At 47.6% G+C, this 21150-nt stretch overlaps 1 protein-coding gene and 1 long non-coding RNA gene across 2 annotated transcripts; one reads left to right on the top strand and one right to left on the bottom strand.

Annotated features, from left to right (window-relative positions):
- Positions 1–1759: 1759 nt before the first annotated feature.
- Positions 1760–18140, bottom strand: LOC101827358 (myosin regulatory light chain 12B). The gene is made up of 4 exons (XM_040752836.1): positions 17995–18140; positions 6335–6533; positions 3714–3875; positions 1760–2247 (listed from the first exon to the last, which is right to left on the bottom strand). Exons 2-4 carry the CDS (start codon positions 6516–6518, stop codon positions 2075–2077), a joined length of 519 nt encoding a protein of 172 aa, XP_040608770.1. The 5' UTR covers positions 6519–6533; positions 17995–18140; the 3' UTR covers positions 1760–2074.
- On the top strand, positions 16937–17403 carry LOC121142689. The gene is made up of 2 exons (XR_005879710.1): positions 16937–17060; positions 17334–17403. It is a non-coding gene; the product is annotated as an uncharacterized LOC121142689 (long non-coding RNA).
- Positions 18141–21150: the final 3010 nt, after the last annotated feature.

Genomic DNA, 21150 nt, shown 5'->3' with positions numbered 1-21150 from the left:
CCAGTGACATCCCTGAGGTGACAGCATCTCCACGTTGTCCTTGTCAACTGCCAATGTGCCTTGGGAGAAGCTGTCTCCTGAGCATACAGTTTCACCCCAGCCTTTGCACAGGGACCCCTTCTTGTCAAGCAGACCCCAGCTTGGCCACACCTCGTAGGGACTGTTTCTGACTACATTTGTGTCACGAAGTGTTCACCACCACACAGTATCTATGAGCTGTCATGGGTCATGTCTCTGCCTGGAATCCTGAGTCTTACCAGAGCAGTGGCTTTTGTCTGTCTTGGCCTTTGGCCAGCCGCACAAGAGCTTGCTGGCTAACACATGCCGTGTAAGTGACTTGGTGCCTCCTTCTGCCTTGCTTTGCCTACATGGCGATTCCTTCTGTTTTTGTGCCGCTTCCCAGTGACTGAGATTCTAGATGGAAAAAACGGGAGCCTCTCTCGGACACTCTGGGATTCATCACGGTCCTCGACGGGAGAGCTGCCTTTCCTCAACCTCTATCAGTGAGCAGCGGTAGCGATTTCTCCTTCTGCAGGGTGTGAATGCTTACCTGGCGGCAGGGCAGTGTCTTGCCCACCTGAGCTGAACACTGTCTCATTCTAAAGACGAGAGAAGAGCTCAGCTGCTAAAAGGCCAGCAGGAGGGAGCAGAGTGCCGAACCAAGCTACAAGACACAGGCAACCAGCAGCGCACATGCTGACTTTGATCACCGGGTTTAGGAGGAAAAACAGGTGCCACTGTCACCACACTTCCTTTTAAGTCTGCCTTTCCCCCCTTCCCTAAGTCTACACGGCAACTGTCTCTAGCATATCTATAGCTGCTTCTAATGTTTATCCTCTGATTTCCGTCACCGAGGTTTCTGAGCACAGGGTAGCTTGTTCACCATTGTCTTCTGCTTTCTCCCTGGGATAAATCTTCCAAGAAGTTTTCAAACACCTGCCTTACTGCAAGATGGTTTTAAATTTCAACAACGACCACTGAATTCTACTACTGGATTCTGAATTCAGTGAGAGGGCAATGCGTTGGCACTTCTGCTTCCTGTAGACCTTGGTCCCAGTACTGTGAGCTCTGGAGTTGGCAAGACAGAACTAGGACTCTAACCAAAGAGCCAGACACACTGGGCTTCTCTGAGTTTGGACCTCACGCAGCCCCAGCTGCAGGACAAGATGCTTGGGGGTGTGACTCTGTGGTACAGCATGCTCAGGTCCCTGGTTTCCACCCCATGAACCACCTCCACTTCCAGTAGAGTTAGTGACAGACCCTCTCTCACCAAACTGTGAAGATGTTGTGAGAACCATGGAGGTGCAGTACTGCTCAGAGCAAACATTTCTCCAAAGCTATGCACGTGCTTACATTAGATCAATGAAATATCTGTTTTTTTCTAGACAACACGCTACACTTAGCATTTAACAGACATCTCCCTAGAAGAAATAAAGATCAAGGGTGTAACTAGCTTTTAAAGATGCTAAAGTGTATTTAAAAGTTCTTACCAGGCGTTGGTGGCACACGCCTTTAGTCCCAGCACTCAGGAGGCAGAGGCAGGTGGATCTCTGTGAGTTGGAGGCCAGCCTGGTCTACAGAGTGAGTTCCAGGACAGCCTCCAAAGCAATACAGAGAAACCCTGTCTCGAAAAACCAAAAACTAAAAACCAAAAACCTGAAGAACACTGTCCCAGGGATGTGAAAATTATAAAGTTGAAGAAAGGACTACCCCAAACTATCACTCATTTGTTTTATACTCCATTTAACTCAGCGTCATCTTTATTTCAAAATAACATTTTTATTATATAAAAATGTAAAAAAAAAAATCCAGCAAAACCAGAAATACGGATATATTTTCCTGGGCTTTCACATTAGCTGATTTTTATTCGCATCTCGTTTTCAATACCATTTACAACATTGTCCCCATTTCCAGTCTGATTATACATGTGCTGAGTGACGGAAAGGTCTGGAATAAATACATTTAGAAAGAGGCAAAGCTGTGAAACTAAGCGGCATGCAGGAGTCCTACGGAGTGGGAGAAGTGTCTGAGAGACGAAGTAAGGTAGCACGGCGCGGACTTCCCCTGCGGCGCTTCAGTCGTCTTTGTCTTTGGCTCCGTGCTTGAGGATGCGCGTGAACTCGATGTAGTTGAAGTTCCCCTTTTTGTCGATGGGGGCCTCCCTGTACAGCTCATCCACTTCCTCGTCTGTGAACCGATCGCCCATGGTTGTGAGCAGCTCCCTCAGGTAATCCTCCTGGATGGTGCCTGGAGGGCAACAAAGGGCGGACTCGGTGAATACTGAATATTCCGTGGCAGGGTTCTAAGTGAAACCAGCCTTAGTTCCAGCAGGGTCACCACCGACCACACACTACAGCCAGGGCACATGCAACTGCACCACTGCTTCGGGGGTGTTTTAGGAATACTGAATTACTTTTTTTTTTTTTTTTTTTTTTTTTTGGTTTTTCGAGACAGGGTTTCTCTGTGGCTTTGGAGGCTGTCCTGGAACTCACTTGGTAGACCAGGCTGGTTTCGAACTCACAGAGATCCGCCTGCCTCTGCCTCCCGGGTGCTGGGATTAAAGGTGTGCGCCACCAATGCCCGGCGGAATACTGAATTACTTTAAAAGCTTCAAAACTGGGCTGGGGAGATGGCTCAGAGGTTAAGAGCACTGGCTGCTCTTCCAGAGGACCTGAGTTCAATTCCCAGCAACCACATGGTGGCTCACAACCATCTGTAATGAGGTTTCGTGCCCTCTTCTGGTCTGCAGGCATACATGAAGTGCTGTATACATAATAAATAAAATCTTTAAAAAAAAAAAAGGCCTCAAAACAGAGAGATGGCTCAGTGGTTAAGAGTACAGGCCACTCTTTCAGACAGAGGACCCAGGGTTTGATTCCCAGTACTCCACACAGCAGCTCATAATCATATGTAACTTCAGTTCCAAGGGAACGTCTTATGCCCTCTTCTGGTCCCCGATGGCAAGATGCACGAGCATGCATGCGCACATGCGAGCACGGGCACGAAACATTTATAAAAAAGAAAAATAAATCCTTTTAAAAAACCATAGTATAGAAATACAATGTCAAATAAAAATTAAGTGGTGGCTGCTCAGAATAAAAGGCAACGTCACCCAGACCAATGGCTCAGGGAGACGATCACAGTGTGCCAGGGAGGAGTGGGGGGGGGGTGAGGATTCCAGGTGAAGTGTGAGGCCAAGCACAAGAAAAGGAAGGTGAAGCTTGAAAGGCCTTCACGTTAAAGCCTGCTGCTCCAAAGGGGCAGGAAAACGAAGACAAAACAGAGCGAAACCCCGAGGTAACCCCAGAGACACAGAACAAACACCTCAAATGCTGCTCATGTTATGAGCTGTGCCACTGAGGGAAATCAGGGTCTTTGAAAGGCTGTGTGGCAAGGCCATTTCTGGTCTATTGTCCATTTTAAAACAACAGGGTTTTCTTTTTAATTAAAAAAAAATGTTTTGCATGTAAAAAACATGTCCTAAAATGTGCTTTTATGCCTTTCATCCCAGCCCTAGGAAGGTAGAGGCAGGCGGATCTCTGTGATTTTAAGGCCAGCCTGGTCTAGTCTACAGAGCAAGTTCCAGGACAGCCTCCAAAGCAATACAGAGAAACCTGTCTCAAAAAACTAAACGGAAAAAAAAAAAAAAGAAAAAAAAAGTGCTTCATGTACCCTAAAACGAGACTGGACACAAACACGAAAGCAGCATTTACCAGTGGCTTCCTCATCAAAGCAAGCGAAGGCGTTTCTGATGACATCCTCGGGATCTGTGCCATTCAGCTTCTCTCCAAACATGGTGAGGAACATGGTGAAGTTGATGGGGCCTGGGGCCTCGTTCATCATGGCATCCAGGTAGGCATCGGTGGGATTCTTGCCTGTAAGAAACCACATTCAAACAAAGGACTGTGGGGAGCCGCCCCCACATTCTCCGTTACAAGATGGCGCTGACACCCGTTGTCAGTTGGAGTAAACAACCTTGGTGTGCACGTGCCTGCTACTTTTCCATCCCTTACTCTCTGCCTCTCCCGTGGCGTCATATGGGCTGACGAGCAGGAGCCAGTCAGGAGATGACACGTCCGAGGCGGGGACTGCTGAGCTATATAAGGGTTGGGCTTTTCGTTCCCCGGGTCTCCGCTCTGTAAGCTTATGCTCTCCCTCTCAAGACGCATTAAAGCTGTTCTGCAGAAGGATCCTAAGTGTGCCGCGTCGTTCTTGCTGGCGAGACGGTAGCCGGGACAAAGGACAAAACTCACTTATCTTGGATCATCTGGCTATTGTTCTGCTACCAAACATACTTTAAAAAGGTTTTCATTGCATTATTTTGTGTGTGTGCACCGTATCACATGTGTGGAGGATGAGGACAACTTTTAGGAGGCAGTTCTCTCTTTCCACAAGTGGTCCACGGATCAAACCCTTAAGTCATAAGCACCTTCCCGTGCTGAGCCATCATGCCAGCTTCTTCACCACGTTTAGTTAAAAACCAAAACCAACAACAACAACAACAAAAAAACCAAAAAAAACCCCCCAAAAACCCAACCCAACAACAAAAAAACCCCAACCAACCAAATAAACAAAACCCCAAAGTCGAAACACCACGCTATCACATGTTGTTGATTCTACACTGGTTCATCAGAGGTTATTTTAATACCAGCTATTAAAAAAAATCAACATTAATATTTCTAACTATGATACAGTCACATGTGAATTGGTACGCTTAAAAATTATTTGTTAACTATTAAGTCAGTTTGAGACTGGGAACTTCTTTCCAACAATATTAAAACATCGTCAGCTCCAAGTGCTATGTCTACATGCTGCTGACCGGAGTCTTTTGCTTTGCTTTTGTTTGGGGGGGGGCGTTGGGGGAGGCACGTTTCACTCTATAGCCCAGGTTGGCCTCAGATTCTCATCCTCCCGCTAGCTGACAACTGAGCCATCACGCCAGACTTGAACGGGGTGATCACTCGTCTTGTTTGTAAAGAGAATCCTGACCTCAGATCCTACTGAAAACAACTCTTAGGACAGGGGCTGGGGAACTGCCTGACAGTGAGGGGGGCATCCACACAGCTCCCCACAGGAAACCAGTTCACCAAGTGGTTACGAGGCCCGGAGAAGGAGGAACTCACACCCAGTGCTCCAGACACCGAGTTTAGTGCCGTCCGGTCCACACAGCCTCCCTTAATCTTAACCCGTGAAAAGGACTGGCTAACGTTGAAGGAGCAGGTACACGTGAAAGCAATGTGTTGGCTGGATCTTCAGACCTACGGAAGCGCCTCAGAATTGTACCACGCTACGCTGACGACAGCCCCATCTAGAACCTGGGTGAGATTTACGTAACGCACGGGTGGCTATTTCACCTCACCTCATCAGCGCACTGGCACCTCAGCAGTCAGTGAGCAAGCAGAAATAAGAACCTGCTTCCCCGTTTGCAGGTCAGACCCAACTTTCCTGCAGCATTCTGGGGGTAGAAGGCAGGGATTCAAGAGAGTTCTCAGAGTGAAATCTAAAATGGATCTTTCAAAATAAATGGGTGTAGCCGGGTGGCAGTGGCAGTGGCGGTGTACACCTTTAATTCTAGTGCTAGGGAAGCAAGAGGCAGGTCTGGGTTACAGAGTGAGTGTCAGGACAGCTTCACAGAGAAACCTTGTCTGAAAATTCTGAAAGTATGTGTATATGCGCGTGCACGTGTGTGTGTGTGTGTGTGTGTGTGTGTGTGTGTGTGTGTGTGTGTTGATGGTACACATGTGCATGTGTGTATACCAGTGCTGTAGAGCACACGTCGGGGACAAAGGACAACGTCCAGGAGCCAGGGGCTCACATCGAAGTCACCGGGCTTGGCAGGGTGCACCTTCACCAGCTGAGCCGCCTCATCTATGGTTTTTTTTGGGGGGGAAGCAATCTTTCTTTTTTAATTATAAAAAGTGTTATTGTGGAAGTTTCTTTTCTGGGGGTCCATTTTTGAGTAATACTGCCCTTCTTTCACAGGCAACCACTATTAGTTATGAAGTGTCACCCTCTTTGTTCATTTGTTCATGACTGGTCTTCCAGCCACAGGATATTACCCACAGTATACTAATGTGACACACACACACCCACACACACCCACACACACCCCCTCAGGCTCACACAGACAGACACACACCCTTCAGGCTCACACAGACACAGTAACTTAGCTAACAAACTGCAGCTGGTCCCCCCACCCCCACCCCGCACGCCAGCCCCAGGCCTGAAAAGGCCCCTCCCACACCTGAAAGTTTCTCAAAGGCTGTTTGGGATGAGAACTGAATCACGAAACCAATGATTCAGAGACATTCCGAGAAAATGCACATCAGGCTACCTAGAGAAGCGAGCATGTCATGCAAGTCCTCCTTGTCGATGAAGCCATCCCGGTTCTGGTCGATCATGTTGAAGGCCTCTTTGAACTCCTGGATCTGCGACTGGTCAAACATGGCGAACACATTGGATGTTGCGCGCTGAGGGCGCTTCTTGGTGGTCTTGGTCTTGGCCTTTTTGCTCGACATGGTGGCGGTTTAAATCTGGAATGAAAAGAAAAGACAATACATAATACATAAGGCAAAAAAAGCACATACACACCCCCCCTACTTAGTTAATAAAAATATCTTTTTTTTCCTCTTCGAGACAGGGTTTCTCTGTGACTTTGGAGGCTGTCCCAGAACTGGCTCTGTAGACCAGGCTGGCCTTGAACTCACAGAGATCCGCCTGCCTCTGCCCCCCAAGTGCTGGGATTAAAGGCGTGTACTACCACTGCCTAGCAAGACTAATTTCTTTGGAAGATTTAGCTTTTATTTTAAAATTATGTGCATATGTGTTCATGTCTGTGTAGGTATGTGCACACCAGTACAGGTGCCCACGGAGGTCAAAGAAGGGTGTTGGGCCCTTGGAGTTACAGTTACAGGCAACTGAAAAAGCTCCCATGTGAGTTCAGGAACCAGACTTGGTTCTTCTACAGGAGCAATGTGTGCTCCTAACCAGCGAGCCATTTCTCCAGCCCCAAGACTAACTTTTGTTTGTTTTTCAAAGCCTTGGCTGTCCTCCAACCTTGAGATCCACCTGCCTCCGTCTCCCAAGTACTGGGATTAAAGTTATATTCCACTACTACCCAGCTCCCAACATGAATTTTTATCCATTGGAGTTTATAGAAACATATATAATAGGGGCTGGTGAGATGGTTCAGTGGTTAAGAGCACTGGCTGCTCTTCCAGAGGATCTGAGTTCAATTCCCAGCACCCACATGGCAGCTCACAACTGTCTGTTACTCCAGTTCCAGGGAATCTGACACCTTCACACAGACATGCAGGCAGTAAAAACACCAATGCATATAAAATAAAAATAAATCATTAAAAAACATATATATATAACAACAGAGGCTGATTACTATGTACCTAGCACTTTTTTTTAAAGGCATAGGTTGCCCTCACACAAACTTCTTACCCTCGCTGGGTTCAATTTTCCCATTTATCCCTCACAACAACAAAATGTGATCGGTGCTTTTACTTATTTTTTAAATTTATTTATTTACTATGCATACAGTTTTTTCTTTTTATTTATTGTGCATACAGCCTTTTGTCTGCAAGCCAGCAGAGGGTACCGGATCTCATTCAAGGTGGTTGTGAGCCACCATGTGGTTGCCGGGAATTGAACTCAGGACCTCTGGAAGAGCAGTCAGTGCTCTTAACCGCTGAGCCATCTCTCCAGCTCGATCGGTACTTTTATTATCTCCACTTTACTATGGATGAAATCACCTTTCAGAACCCCAATTTTTCACCATCAAAACCTACTATTACAATGCATGTTGTGAACTAAGTAAATACTGTACAAGGATAGACAGATATGGTGCTCATCTTTAAAATGCATCATCCAGACCCAACTTCCTCTTGCAGGCTTCCGAGCAATCCCGGCATTCCCCACATTTGACAATTCTCAACATCGGTTAAGAGTCAACTGTTCCCACATCATCATCTTCCCAATCATTCCTAAGCTTCCACAAATGGCTTTGGTGTTACCCTCCAACCCTCTACAGGTGGCAGCCATCAGCAATTAAACCGTCAAACACAATGATAGTTCCCATTTTTAAAAAGAACAGGGTCTCATTAACTCAGGTTGGTACTGAATTCACCATGCAGCCAAGGATGACCGTAAACTCCAGGTCCTCCCACCTCTGTCTCTTGAGTGCTGGGATTATAGGCAAGGTGCATGCTCTAGCTGCATTTTAAGCAATGTAATACCTGCATGGCAACGCTTTGGTGAATTTGACAGACAGCGTATACACTGGTATATACCGTACAGTCCTGATCTTCAGCAAGCTATTCTACATGGCTCTGTGTGAGTAAACTCTATGGTGTTTGCAGAGAAAGGAAACTGCCTAACAGGGATTCTCAGAATGCATCACCAGTACCAGACAATGCTCAACTGCACATAAGACACAATACTATCAGGTCTGAGTTACAAGTTCAAATCTAAGCCATGAATAACTAGCTATACATAACTTGGAAATCTCACCAATATCAGGCCACTTTTCAAAAAAGGTTTTATTATTGTTATACGTAGTGTTTGCCTTCATGTAGTCTGTACATATGTGTGCAGTGCCCACGGAGGCCAGAAGATGGCGCTGGGTTCTCTGGGATTTGAGTTACAGACTGACGAACATCTCTACGTAGTGCTGGAAATTGAACTCGGGTTCTCTGGAAGAGTAGCCAGTGCCACTAAGCCAATAAGCCGTCTCTCCAGACCCTCAGGAAAACTTTTATAAATATTATTATTTTAAAAAAGTATGCGTCTGAGTGTTTTTCCTGACGTAATTGGTGCACCACATGGGTGCAGTGCCCCATGGAGGCCCAAAGAGGGCGCCAGATCCCCCTGGAACAGGAGTTACATATGGTTGTGAGCTACCATGTGGGTGCTGGCAATCAAACTCGGGTTCTCTGAAGAGCAGTCAGTGCTCTAACCCGAGTCACTTCTTCAGCTCCAATTATGACGTGATAATGATTACGATGTGTCTGAAAGTGCAGGAGTGTGTGGCACGCCAACTTTCAGAAACCCTCTCTCTCCTTCCACTGTGGGATCTAGGATCAAGGTCAGGTTGTCAGGTCTGCACTGCAAGTGCTCTTTACCCACTGAGTGATCTCACCTGCCCATGGCAACTCTTTGATCTAATGTTTTATTGTATCTCTACAATTGCCCTAAGAGATAGGCACCGCCTAAGTTAAAAAAAAATAAATAAATGTCCTTGTGTGTTAAACAATTCAAGACTGTTGAGAGGGAGGTATATGTAACCTTTGCCCTTGGTTCTGCAATGTCCCGCCCAGTATTTACTGTCTTAGGTCACACCGGATGATCTAATTATGAGTTATGGTGGGAAATTTTTGTTCGTACGACATCTGTTTAAACAGGGCTGGACACCAAGGTCAGACATGTGGAGAGTTGAGTATACCTACAAAACAAAGCCCTAGTTTCCCTGACTGGAAGTATTCTGCATACTGTGACACATTACTGCTAATAGGAGCTGACACTATCCACGACTTCATTGGGCCAGACAACTGAAGCTGTGTCAGGAACCCCCTTGGATTCCCCCCGCAGGGAGAACCACAGCTCTGAGTTCTGACCATCCAACCATAGCATGGTCCCTGGAACACCGAGACTTGAAACTGGTGTGCGAAGGGAGGACTGTATAGGGGACAGTTTCCTATCTGCAGCCCCACTGTTACTACAGATGGACAACTAGCTGTCTTAGGGTTTCTACTGTGATATAATACCATGAGCAAAAGCAGTTTAGGAAGGAAAGGGTTTATTTTATCTTACAAGCCTCAGGGAAGTCAGGGCAGGAACTCAAGGCAGAAACTGAAGTCCAGCCATGGAGGAGCGCTGCTTACTGGCTTGTTTCTCACAGTGTGCTCAGCCTGCTTTCTTAAACAACCCAGGCAGGGCCACCCACAGTGAGCCGGGCCTCCCACATTAATAAGAACAAAACTTCACAGACTGGACGACCGCAGGCCAATCTGATGGAGGCCATTTCTCAATTAGGATTTCCTCTTTCTAGATTATGTCTAGGTTTGTGTCAGGTTGATAAAAACCAACCAGCAAGCTAGTCATGTTAGTTGTCAACAAAAGGAACTTGGGCTTTGGAATTTCTATCCAATGTTTACTCTCTTCCACCCACCTAAAACATGCTCCCGAGGTGTACTGATGTTTGGTTTAGTAGTTCTGAAGTACTCTAGCTCCAGAGTCCTGACTCTCAACATTCCAACGTCTTGCCTTCCCCACGTATCTGTCCTGAGTAAATGTTAATTTTCTTCTCCTCCCTGTAACTTAGCTTGATATTTGACTGTGGTTATACCGAAAGCTAAATGAAAAGCAGAGTGTGGTCACTGCTGAGGCATTCCTTTTGCTTCCTTTTCTTTCTTTTTTCTGGCTGCTGCTGTAGTGGCCTTGTCTTAGGACTACAATTTTGGTGATAAAACATCATGACCAAAAGCAAGTTGGGGAGGAAAGGGGGGGACGTATAGAGTCCTCCATCTTTCTGCCTCCCCAGCACTGGAATTACGGCACACCTGGCTCTTACACAGAATGTTTTTACAGTCTCCAAGCCAGTCTCTGCCTCTTGGTTGCATCAAAATTCCCTTACATGGCTTGAAGTCCTTCCCACTTGACTTTCCCTGGATGATCTCATCAACTCTCACCGTTCTGGCTCCAAGGCCTCCACACCTCCTCCAGGCCTGCGCTTCACCTTGAGCTTCAGGGTCACAGACAACTGCTGAGGAAACACACCCATCCGGACATCCCACATCCACTTGCTGAGAAAACGGAATCCATTATCCTCCCTCTCGACTCTCCCGGCTTTCAGATTTCTCCGTCTGCCCACTCACCCTCCACAAATCCCTCAGATGGGCTCATCTTCACCATGGAGAGCCCCATCTTGGTCAGTCACGTGGGCTTAATTCTGGCTTGAGACAGACAACCTCTCATTCCTGATCCTGTCTCTCTAGTGGGGGCACCACAAGCATGCACTACCATACCTGCATTTTTTTTTATTTTGGTGTGTCCACACATGCATATGGATGCCAGAAGACAAGGTTTGAGAACCGGTTCCCACCACCAAATGGGTTGGGGATCCAACACAGTTGGCAGAAACGGTTTTTACGCACTAAGACATTTCTTCAGCCTGTGTATCCCGTGTGTGTGTGTGTGTGTGTGTGTGTGTGTGTGTGTCTCCCTGTCCCCAGGAGAAAAGGAGTCACATGTGCACAAGTGGAAAAGGTTTAATGCAGCCGAAGACCAGACATTAAATAACTCCCCAGGTCAGCCACACTCAAACCCCGTTGGAGTAATTTCTACATACATACTCCCTATGTCATGCTAACCTCTCTTCTGGTTACTTTAACTCACTTAAAACCTTTCAGAGCTGCTCTTCTATTAGCCATGATTTAACAGAGAAACCTTTGTGCTCAATTATCAAAGTGTCTTGTGGTTGGGACCTGCCTAACCCAGCCCCCTACCATTAGACTACAGTTGCAGGTGAAAATATTCACAACAGGGGGCTGGAGAGATGGCTCAGTTGTCAGAGCACTGACTGACTGCTCTTCCAGAGGATTCGGGTTCAATTCCCAGCACCCATATGGCAGCTAATTACTGTCTGTAACTTCAAGATCTGACACCCTCACACAGACAGACATTCAGGCATAACACCAATGCACATAAAAATAATTAAAAAAGAAAATATTCACAATAAAACACACAGCCCAGGATGAAAACTATCAATAAAAACAAAATGCATTTCCTCTTCAAACATTTTACTATTTCTCTTCATTCTTAATGTAGTGAACTAAGGGGTGCTTGTGCTCTCCGGCCACACCTTGGGCAGGGGTGCAGGAAGCTGACACTGGGCAGGGGTGCAGGAAGCTGACACTGGGCAGGGGTGCAGGAAGCTGGCTTTACAAGTGATGTAAATGTCTGATACCCAAGTCAAAGCAAAGGAACACATGTATCATTAAGGAGCAGAAATCTCTGAGTTTCAGTCTGCCTGTAAGGCTTCCGCAGGTTTGGAAAGATGCTCAGAGCACAAGCTGCAGGTGTCTATGGCTTCCAATATCCCTTTAATGCTTTCCCAAATATTTGTTATCAGCACACGGCCAATAAACACCACTCTCCCAGCAGCTGGTCATGCATCAGCCATCTCTGAAGTTTGTAAAACAGCGATACCTGGGTCTTCTTAGAATAGCCTAACAGAATGTTGGGGATGGAGGCCAAGAACTTAGTTTTTAAAATGCACCAGGTGGGAGCTGGCAAGTTGGCTCACTGGTTAGGAGCGCTTGCTGCTCTTGCAGAGAACTGGGTTGGATTCCCAGCACTCACATGGAGGCTCACAACTGTCTGTGACTCTAGTCCCGGGGGATCCAACAGCCTCTCCTGACCTCCACAGGTACCAGGCATGCCCATGGAGAACAGACACACATGCGGGCAAAACACTCACAATCGTGAAACCATCTTTAAAACGTCTCTTCAAAAATTAGCTTGCTGGTATTTTGTAATGTGACATTTACTTAAAAAAAAAACCCTCAATTTCAGACATCTTGAACAACTGCATAATGAACAAATAGACTAGCCCACTCCCCTCCCTATGCCCTGCCGCTCCCTTCACACCACCAGCACGGTTCCTGATGGCACTGAACTTTCTTCCCCGTCTTGCCGTAGGGTAGTTAGGCTCCAAGGTGGACCACCGGCAGCTGCCATTGTCCAGCTACCCAAATGTGAAAAGAGCAGCCCGTGTCAACAAGTGTATTATGGTTGACTGTCACAACAGACACTGCATCGGGGCCCTGCCTGCTCTGTTCACCAATCCGCAGACAGATGCCAGCACCAGGAAGCAGCACCAGGAAGCAGGGACCTGAGGCCTCTTACGGCAGCCAGCCCTGTGAGTCAGTCACATTGGGGACAATCCTCCTTCAGATAAGGACAACCACACAAGACTACAACTGCTTGGAGAGCCTTGGCTTTTCAAGGCTGGAATTTATTAGCCAGGTGTGGAGGCACACCTGTCTGATCCAAGTACTCTGGAGGCAGACATCTTTAAATTCAAGGTCAGCCTGGTCTACCTACATAGTTGGGTTCAGAGCAGCCAGGGCTACAAAGATCCAAACTCAAAAAAAAAAAAAAAAAAAAAGAAAAGGAAAAGAAAAAAGAAAACCCAGGTATTACCTTACAGGTGCTCAAAACAAAGTTAAGAACAACTTGTTGGATATCAATGGAAAAGCAGCAACACCACTGGTACTCCATTTCTTTAATAGTGAGACAAGGAAATGTTTTTTTGTTTGTTTGTTTGTTTCTTTGTTTCGAGATTAGAGCCACAGGATTCTAGAAAGCTCAAATGGACCAGCCTGGGGACTAGGGAATTTTCAATTTCTGGTTATGAAAATGTAACCACGATAGAATTTCCACCCCAGCTCGGCAGGTTCTCTTAAACGCAAGTCTTCTCCCCTCGGCCACCACTATCCTGTTTCCTATTCCTCTACTGCCTTGCAGGTTTTTCTTGCTTTCTAATTGCAGCTTTCTTCAAAGTTCTAGCCTTAAATGTGCTTAAATACTGGCTGAGAAACTTCCTGCATCACACCACTCAAGCTGGGTGTGGCACTTCCTGTCGGTCGTCCCAGCACTCTGACAGGCTGGGGCAAAGAGGACTGCCAGGGGTTGGAGGCTAGCCTGAGCTACAACAGAATGAAGTTTTGTCTCAAAGACTGAACCAAACAACACAAACAAACCCTAAGACTCAAAAATAAGATAAAAGTCATCACTCAGAATGAGTCAATTAGGGAGGAAAGGATGGAACTGGTTTTGTGGGCAAAGGAGCCATAAACATTAAGATTTAGAGGCTGGGGAGACGGCCGGTCGTTGAGAGTACTCGCTGCTCCTGCAGACGACCAAGGCTGCTGCTGCTGCTCAGCATCCACGCCGGAGCTAGAACCACGCCCACCTGTGGCACCGGCTCCAGAGGAGCCGACGCCGCTTCGGGCCTGCCTGGTTCACATGCACACGCCCCACCCCTGACACATAACTAAGCACACATCTCTACAAAGTTAAGAGTGCTAGCTACGGCCCAACTACACCAGAATGGCAGCGGGGATACCCAGGACAGACGCCCGAGGTGGGGGTTGTGCACCGAGGGAGGGGGGGTCCTCCTATAGCAGATTTGTAAGCAGATCCACAGGAGGAGCCGAAAAGCACAGAGCGGCTCCAGGGCTTAAAACTGTCTTTTTAGATTCAGTTTCGTCTTTTCCAAGGTCTGCCAGAGCCTAGAGACTCCGCATGGATCCTCATGGTCAGCTAGTGTTTGCTCTAATTGTGAGGTTCACACGACTGGGAACGAGAGCAGCAGTTTGAAAGCAGCAGCCAGAGAGAGAATTCGGTGTATAATCAATTTAAAATGCTCCACAAAATTAACCTCGGACACCTAATGACATGCGATTGTTTTTATGCTACACATGTAGGTTTTTTGCTTTAAAATTTTTTTTTGTTTGCTTTTTTGTGAGACAGGGTTTCTTTATTGTTTTGGAGGCTGTCCTGGAACTCACTCTTGTAGACCAGGCTGGCCTCGAACTCATAGAGATCCTCCTGCCTCTGCCTCCCGAGTGCTGGGATTAAAGGCGTGTGCCACCAACGCCCGGCCATATGTAGGTTTTTAAAAGTTCCGTAATCATCTTTCCTTTAAAGCGCCAAACAGTTTTTATGACTTTTCTTAATACCAGGCAAACCTGCCCCATTCCGTGTACTTTCACACTGGACACATACACCAGTGGCCATCAGAGGATATCGCCATCATTTCTAAAATACACAACTCTACCTAATCACTTTTGTTAACCGTGTACGCCCATGTAATAACCCACTTACAAATGTTAAACATCATTCCAGAAAGTTCCCCAGAAGTCAACTGTGTACCCACACACCCCCAGCCAATTTTGTTTGGATTTCTTTTTTTTTTTTTAATGACACCAAGCCTTACTTCATCACCCAGGCTGACTGAAGCGCAGGATCCACCTGCCTCAGCTTCCGGGTGCTAGGATTAGCGGTTTATAAGAGGTCATGGATACCCTGACCTTCTCTTGTCTTGGGTTTCTTTTAAATCAAATGACAAGTGTATACTTGTGCAGGCCTGGCTTCTTCCTTTCTTTTTTAGTTTTAGTTTTAAGTGCATTGGTGTTTTACCTGCATGTTTGTCTGTGTGAGGGTGCCAGATCCCCTAAAATTGGAATTACAGACAGTTATAAGCTGTCACGTGGGTGCTGGGAATTGAACCTAGGTCCTCTGGAAGAGCAGCCAGTGTTCTTAACTGCTGAGCCACCTCTCCAGCCCGTCTGGATTCCTTCAATGTAATATTTTTGAGACTGACCCATTGTGTTGAGTTTATGAGTGGTCCTCCTCCTCTTTTAAAAAATGTTTTAAATGTATTAAGCAAGTGCTATGCACTCAGTCTTTTATTCTTTTCTAATTAGTAGAATCACACTGCAAATTACGACTTACAAATATTTCTTAATCATCATCATTATTGGTTTTTCAAGACAGGGTTTCCCTGTGTAGCAGCCCTAGCTGTCCTGGAACTCGCTCTGTAGACTAGGATGACCTCGAACTCACAGAGATCCCCACCTGCCTCTCCCCTCCCTCCCCCAGCGCTAGAATTAAAGGCATGTGCCACAACAAATGTTTTTAATTTATTTACAAAGGCTTTTTACAGCCTTTTGCCTTTCTGCTTGGATTATAAAGTCTAGAAGACGGCCTTGCACACGGCAGGTGCCAAATAAATACTAGGTACTCAAGAACATGCATATAATTAATTCCTTCCCATCAAAAACAAATTGTACACACAAATGTTCATGGTTAGGCAAGAGCTGGATCTGAGCACTCCTGAAATAAGGCTTTTTTTTCTAGGGTCGGCGTACACTTAGCCAGTCTCCTTTTCAAGAGATCTTTCACAAACGCCACCAGCTAGTTACCCCTTGCCCGGTACTTGGAAGGAATATTAGCAAAGGACAAACTACAGGTGTCACATGCATTAATATTTAACCCGCACAACAGCTTACAATGCAGGCTGTCATTATGGATATTTCCCAGATAAAAGCCAGAAAGCGGCAGAATGTATACCCAGGGCATCCAGCCCCAGGAGGTGTCCTTCCTGTCAGCAGCTACAACGTTTCCAACCTTGAAAACTTCAGGTGAGCTGACCAGCAAGGCTAACATGTACCTTGGGGCTTAGACAAAGGTAATGTCAAGTTTGGTGTTTGCCATGCTGAGTTGAATCAAGCACTTTTAGGTCTCTCTGGCCTGGCTTCTCCTCCATGCAGACCCTTTTGATCCCATAGTCTGAGGAGCTCCTGAGCATGGGAAGTCCCTCCACAAAGAATGGAGTAGCTAGGGCTACCTCCCAATGTCTGCAAACAAGTCTCGAGTTCACAACACACTCAGAGCCCAGAGGAACTGTCCAGGATATGTTTTTCAAGACAGTTTACTTCCTCTAAAAATGCCAACCACATCTACTCCCACTTGAGGCAAGATTGCTGCTAAGACTTACGTTTTCCGGTCTTTCTCACTCCCTTGCACGTATTAAGTTTTGAATACCCTAACTCCTGTTATCTGGCTACTGCCAGTCACCGTGAACTCAGTGATCAACCTTCAGATGGTAGAAGGGAATTTGCTTTGCCTGCCAGGTGGAACTAGCCAGAGTCTAAAGATGCTGGCAACGGGGATATATAATAAACTCATCCTTGGACAGCCAGCATCTTTCAACCTTGGGAGGATGGGGGGCACTGGCCCCATTCTTGGCTTCCCTAAGCTTAGACACCATCACCTGGAGATCCGTCCTTTAGAGGCTGCAGCTCAGTAAACTCAGTCTCACTGAGGTATTAAAGAAACATGGAGGCAGTCATCAAACTATTTAACACAGCGGAAACAAACAAAAAGCTGTGCACAGGTGCAAGCGTGCGCATGCGTGCGCGTGTGCGCTGAGTGAGAGGATCCACAGAGAAAACTGGTGGCATCGTACGGAATTCAAGCGATCCCAGGTAAATCACCTCACCACTTCCCATGATCGTAAACTAAAAGTTTCAGGAGACACTGAATTAGAAAACGCTGTAGTTTTTCTCCAACACAGCAAAGAAACCTGTAACTAAAGCTGTCAACCTGATCAACACCCTCTGATTGTGTTATTTCCTTATAGAGAGGAATCCAAGCGACTCCTCCCTGAAGCCTCTTACATAATTTTTCATTCCTCTTCAGGTTTTCAGTAGACCTACAAAAAGGCCTTACCCAGCTAACTACCTTATTTTACTTTACAGGGTCGTTCCCAGCTATTATTACCATTCCTGCTGGTCTCCCGTGCTTCCCGTACATGTGATATGAAGTCTACCCTTTGAGCTTTCGCTTTTGTTACCTCCTACCAGATACCCAGCCCAAAGCACCCAGTTCTTCCTCTTGGAGCCCTTGCTCGGTCAAGTTCTCAACGCTTCCCAGCTTGCTTTGCACCGTCCTTTCCTTACCACGAGCTAAAAATCTCGGCTGCAAGACGCAAGGCGCACAGTGAGAACTTAAGGAAACCGGTTCCATTTTTTTTTTTTTTTTCAACCTTTGCTCGCCCGCGAAACCCCACTACCGGTTCCTGGCTTCCTTAGGCAGGAACCGCTCGCCCCAGCGGGCTTCTCCACCCCCCCCCCCGCACCCCAAGCGTCTCGAGCGGATGCGGATGCGCGCACTCGGCGCAGACACAGCGCTAGGACCTGAAGCCTTGCAGCCGCGGCAGGTGCAGGCAAGCCGGGTCCCAGGTGTCAGTCATCCAGGCGACGCAGGGTCTGTGCTGTGCCCAAGATCCGGGATGGGGGGGGGGGGCTCGGGCAGGGTTCGCCAGCCCAGGACGGTCCTGCCGCCCGGGGTGGGGGCTCCAGGCGCGCTCGCGCAGCAGGAGGGACAGACGCGGCCTGGGGGTCGCCGCGAGCCACTCACCAGATCCGAGGATGCGCGCACGAGACGACCCGACCCAACCCGACCGGCTGCTGCGACCTGCGGAGGGCTGCGGAGGGACGGTGGCGGCGCCGCACTTCCGGCCCGGGGCGGGGCGGAAGGAGCCCCCGCGAGCTGGGCGCGACCAAACGCGGCAGGGCGGGGGGGGGTGCTGCGGCGAAGGGGCCCCGGGCCCGGGGTCCGGCGGGCACCGGCGGTAACGAATCTGGCTGTGCGGTTCCATCAGCCGAGCCTGGGTGGCCGCGAGTGCGGATTCCCCAACTCACCTGCACGGCGTGCCCCTGCCGCAGCCGCCCCTGCCCGCCGGTCTCTCCCCCCCACTCCCCGGTTTCCCGTGCAGGTCCCGCGGCCCTTCCGCATTCCTGGGCCGAGGGCGGAGCGCCGGCGCTGGAATTTGATCCGGGTGGGCCGGCGATCCGCCCCGGCTTTGGGGGGCTCCCCTGGCGCCGGGAGCGGCCCCCTCCGAGGTTGCTTGGTTTAGCCAAGGGCAGTTAGTTGGCCTGGTTGAACTGAGTTTTAGATGGACGGTTTTCTGGAGGAGGGAAGTAACACGGAAGAGGGCGGCGGCCGAACGTTCCCCACCGGGAGCTCCAGAAACGCCTTCGCTGGTTTGAGAACGCACTCCAGCCAACGTCCTTCACTTTTTCTCCCCAGTTCCTACTCGCGAATTATCAGGGCTCAGCCGGTGTCTGGTTCATTCCGCTCTCGGTCACAGGAAAAGGTTGTTATTTTTGAAGACGGTTGTTCTAGAGACTGTGCATGGTTGTATTCTTGAGGGTAGTTTTTTTTTTTTTTTTAACCTCCCTCATACTAGGCACCTTTTGTTGTCGTTGTTTTTGCCTAAACGTGTGCCAGGCGCTGGGGAGACAATTAAAAAGGTCTTCCCTGTGGAGTTCATATTCTAGAAGTCTGATCAAAAATTCTTTGAGGGTTAGGAACACCAGGTGAGTCCAGCACCGAGTCGTACTTAGAACACAAAACAGAAACAAGCTAGGGGCCAGCGAGATGGTTCAGCCGGTGAAGGTGCCTGCCACCAAGCCTCACTACTACCCGCTTTAGATTCTCAGGACCCACAGAGAACCAACTTCTGCAAGTTGTCCTTTGAGCTCCATCCCAGGAATGAGTAACTCCCTCCCTCCCTCTGCAAACAAAACACACAGATAGAATGTAAAATAAAAGACACCCCCCCCCCAGAGATAAACTGAGGGTGGCTTTAAATCCGCGCTTGAAAATCTGGTGCTGGTATTGAGTAGGTCAGAGATGGAAAATAATTCCCATTTTTAATAGGCACCAGGTGATGCCCTTCGACACCGTCGGTCCTTAAGTCATTGTTTAAATAATCGTGTTTCTTATACAATCTTGAAAGTTTGTCACAGCACTCTTCCAGTCCACTGCCACTCCCTGAGCCCGCCCTCTACACAACGGAAGATCAGCTAATGGGCAGGTGGCGGCGGCACATGCCTTTAACCCTGGCAGCCCAGTGGCTGAGAAGCGGAGTGAGGCTTAAGAGTACTTGCCATGCAGGCAAGAGGACCCAAGGTTGAATTCCCAGCACTCGCACGAAGGCCAGACTTCCCGCCCTCTATGAACAAGACTACATCTTCAAGAATAGACCCTCTGAGCCTTGTCTTCTCTTCAGAACTTTTTTTCAGACACCCACATGAATAGCTACAATTTGAGTATCTGTTGCATTCACATGTTTTTTTTTTCCTTTCATGTTTCTAATTTTTGTAGCAAATTTAGAAGGAAGCATTCCTATTTCAGATGAGGAAGCTTCCATTTAAGAACAGCCTGACCACAAATCTACTTAGGTAACGGGTGGGTGGGTGGTGGGCTTTTATGCAACCACACCCAGCTCCAGATACATGTTGCTTTTAATCATAAAAATGTCATTATGAACAGCGCTGATTCATTTTATAAGTGAATAATTGGGCCAACAAAGGTTAAGTAGCTTGCCTAACGCCACAAAGCCCTGGTGTGGGCAAAACGGGGACTTGAAAATGCGGGTCTGCCAGAGCCCTGACTTCACCACTGTTCACTGTAAGGATTTCTACATCCAGAACCACCTAATGACTGATGGATGCCACATCTAGTGGGCTCCTTCAAGCTTCCCACACGTGTCTGTGACTTAGTAACTACCCCTCTTCCTCCTAAAACTGGCTTTGTATATATCAAATGAGGTATATATAGCTGAGTCCCTGTCTGCTTGACGCTCAAACTTCTTGTCCTTCCTTATTCTCTTAGCATTTTGTGGAAAGTGGCTCCCTTCTCAGAACCTGTCTCAGAACTTGTCTTTTACTCTAGCCTTCCTCCCTCTGTCCCAGTCACATTCCCTTCCTGCCCTTAAGTCTCAGGTTCCCGGATCAGTTTGGGCACTGGGTCCCAACGGCTGTCGACATCACCATGAGCAGGTGGCGGGTCGGGATGCTGCCCCATGGGGGGGGCCTTCACCGGGCTTCTGAGCTGGATGATTTTGAGATCATTCTCATGGGAACTTTAGAGATCGATTCTGCAGTCAGGTTCGTTGCTAGGGGAGATTCTCGCAGCTTTTCATTGGCGGCTAGTCTTGCTTAAGCAAAGCCCAGCCTCTGCAGAGAATCCTCCTAGCAAACCCTTTGGTTTCATTCAGGTTGACCTACTGCTCCTGACAGCTACTTAAGGGGCTGCCCGGATGGAAATGGACATTGCATGAGATAATTTTAGAGTGCTTTTTCTTGTAGTGGAAATAACTTATTCCTCGTTGAAGATATTTTATGCAGAGATGGTTGGTTTCGGGATTTGTATTGTTTTCAGTAGAAATGGAAATTCAACAAGACTAGCACTGACTGGATAAACTGAAAGAGGTATTCTGCTTAAAAAAAAAAAAGGGGGGGCTGGAGAGATGGCTCAGAGGTTAAAAGCACTGACTGCTCTTCCAGAGGTCATGAGTTCAATTCCCAGCAACCACATGGTGGTTTACAACCATCTGTAATGAGATCTGGTGCCCTCTTCTGATGTACATGGAGGCAGGGTGTTGTATTTGTAATAAATAAATAAATCTTTTTAAAAAACAAAACAAACAAAAAACACAATGAAATCCAAGCAGGAAATTAGGGCAGATTTCTGTGATTCTAATCTTGAAGGAATAGTTGTTACTAG

Source organism: Mesocricetus auratus, unplaced genomic scaffold, assembly GCF_017639785.1.
Source record: "Mesocricetus auratus isolate SY011 unplaced genomic scaffold, BCM_Maur_2.0 Super-Scaffold_100010, whole genome shotgun sequence".
In the NCBI taxonomy this organism is placed as follows: Eukaryota; Metazoa; Chordata; class Mammalia; order Rodentia; family Cricetidae; genus Mesocricetus; species Mesocricetus auratus.
This window is presented reverse-complemented; position numbering and strand designations above follow the sequence as displayed.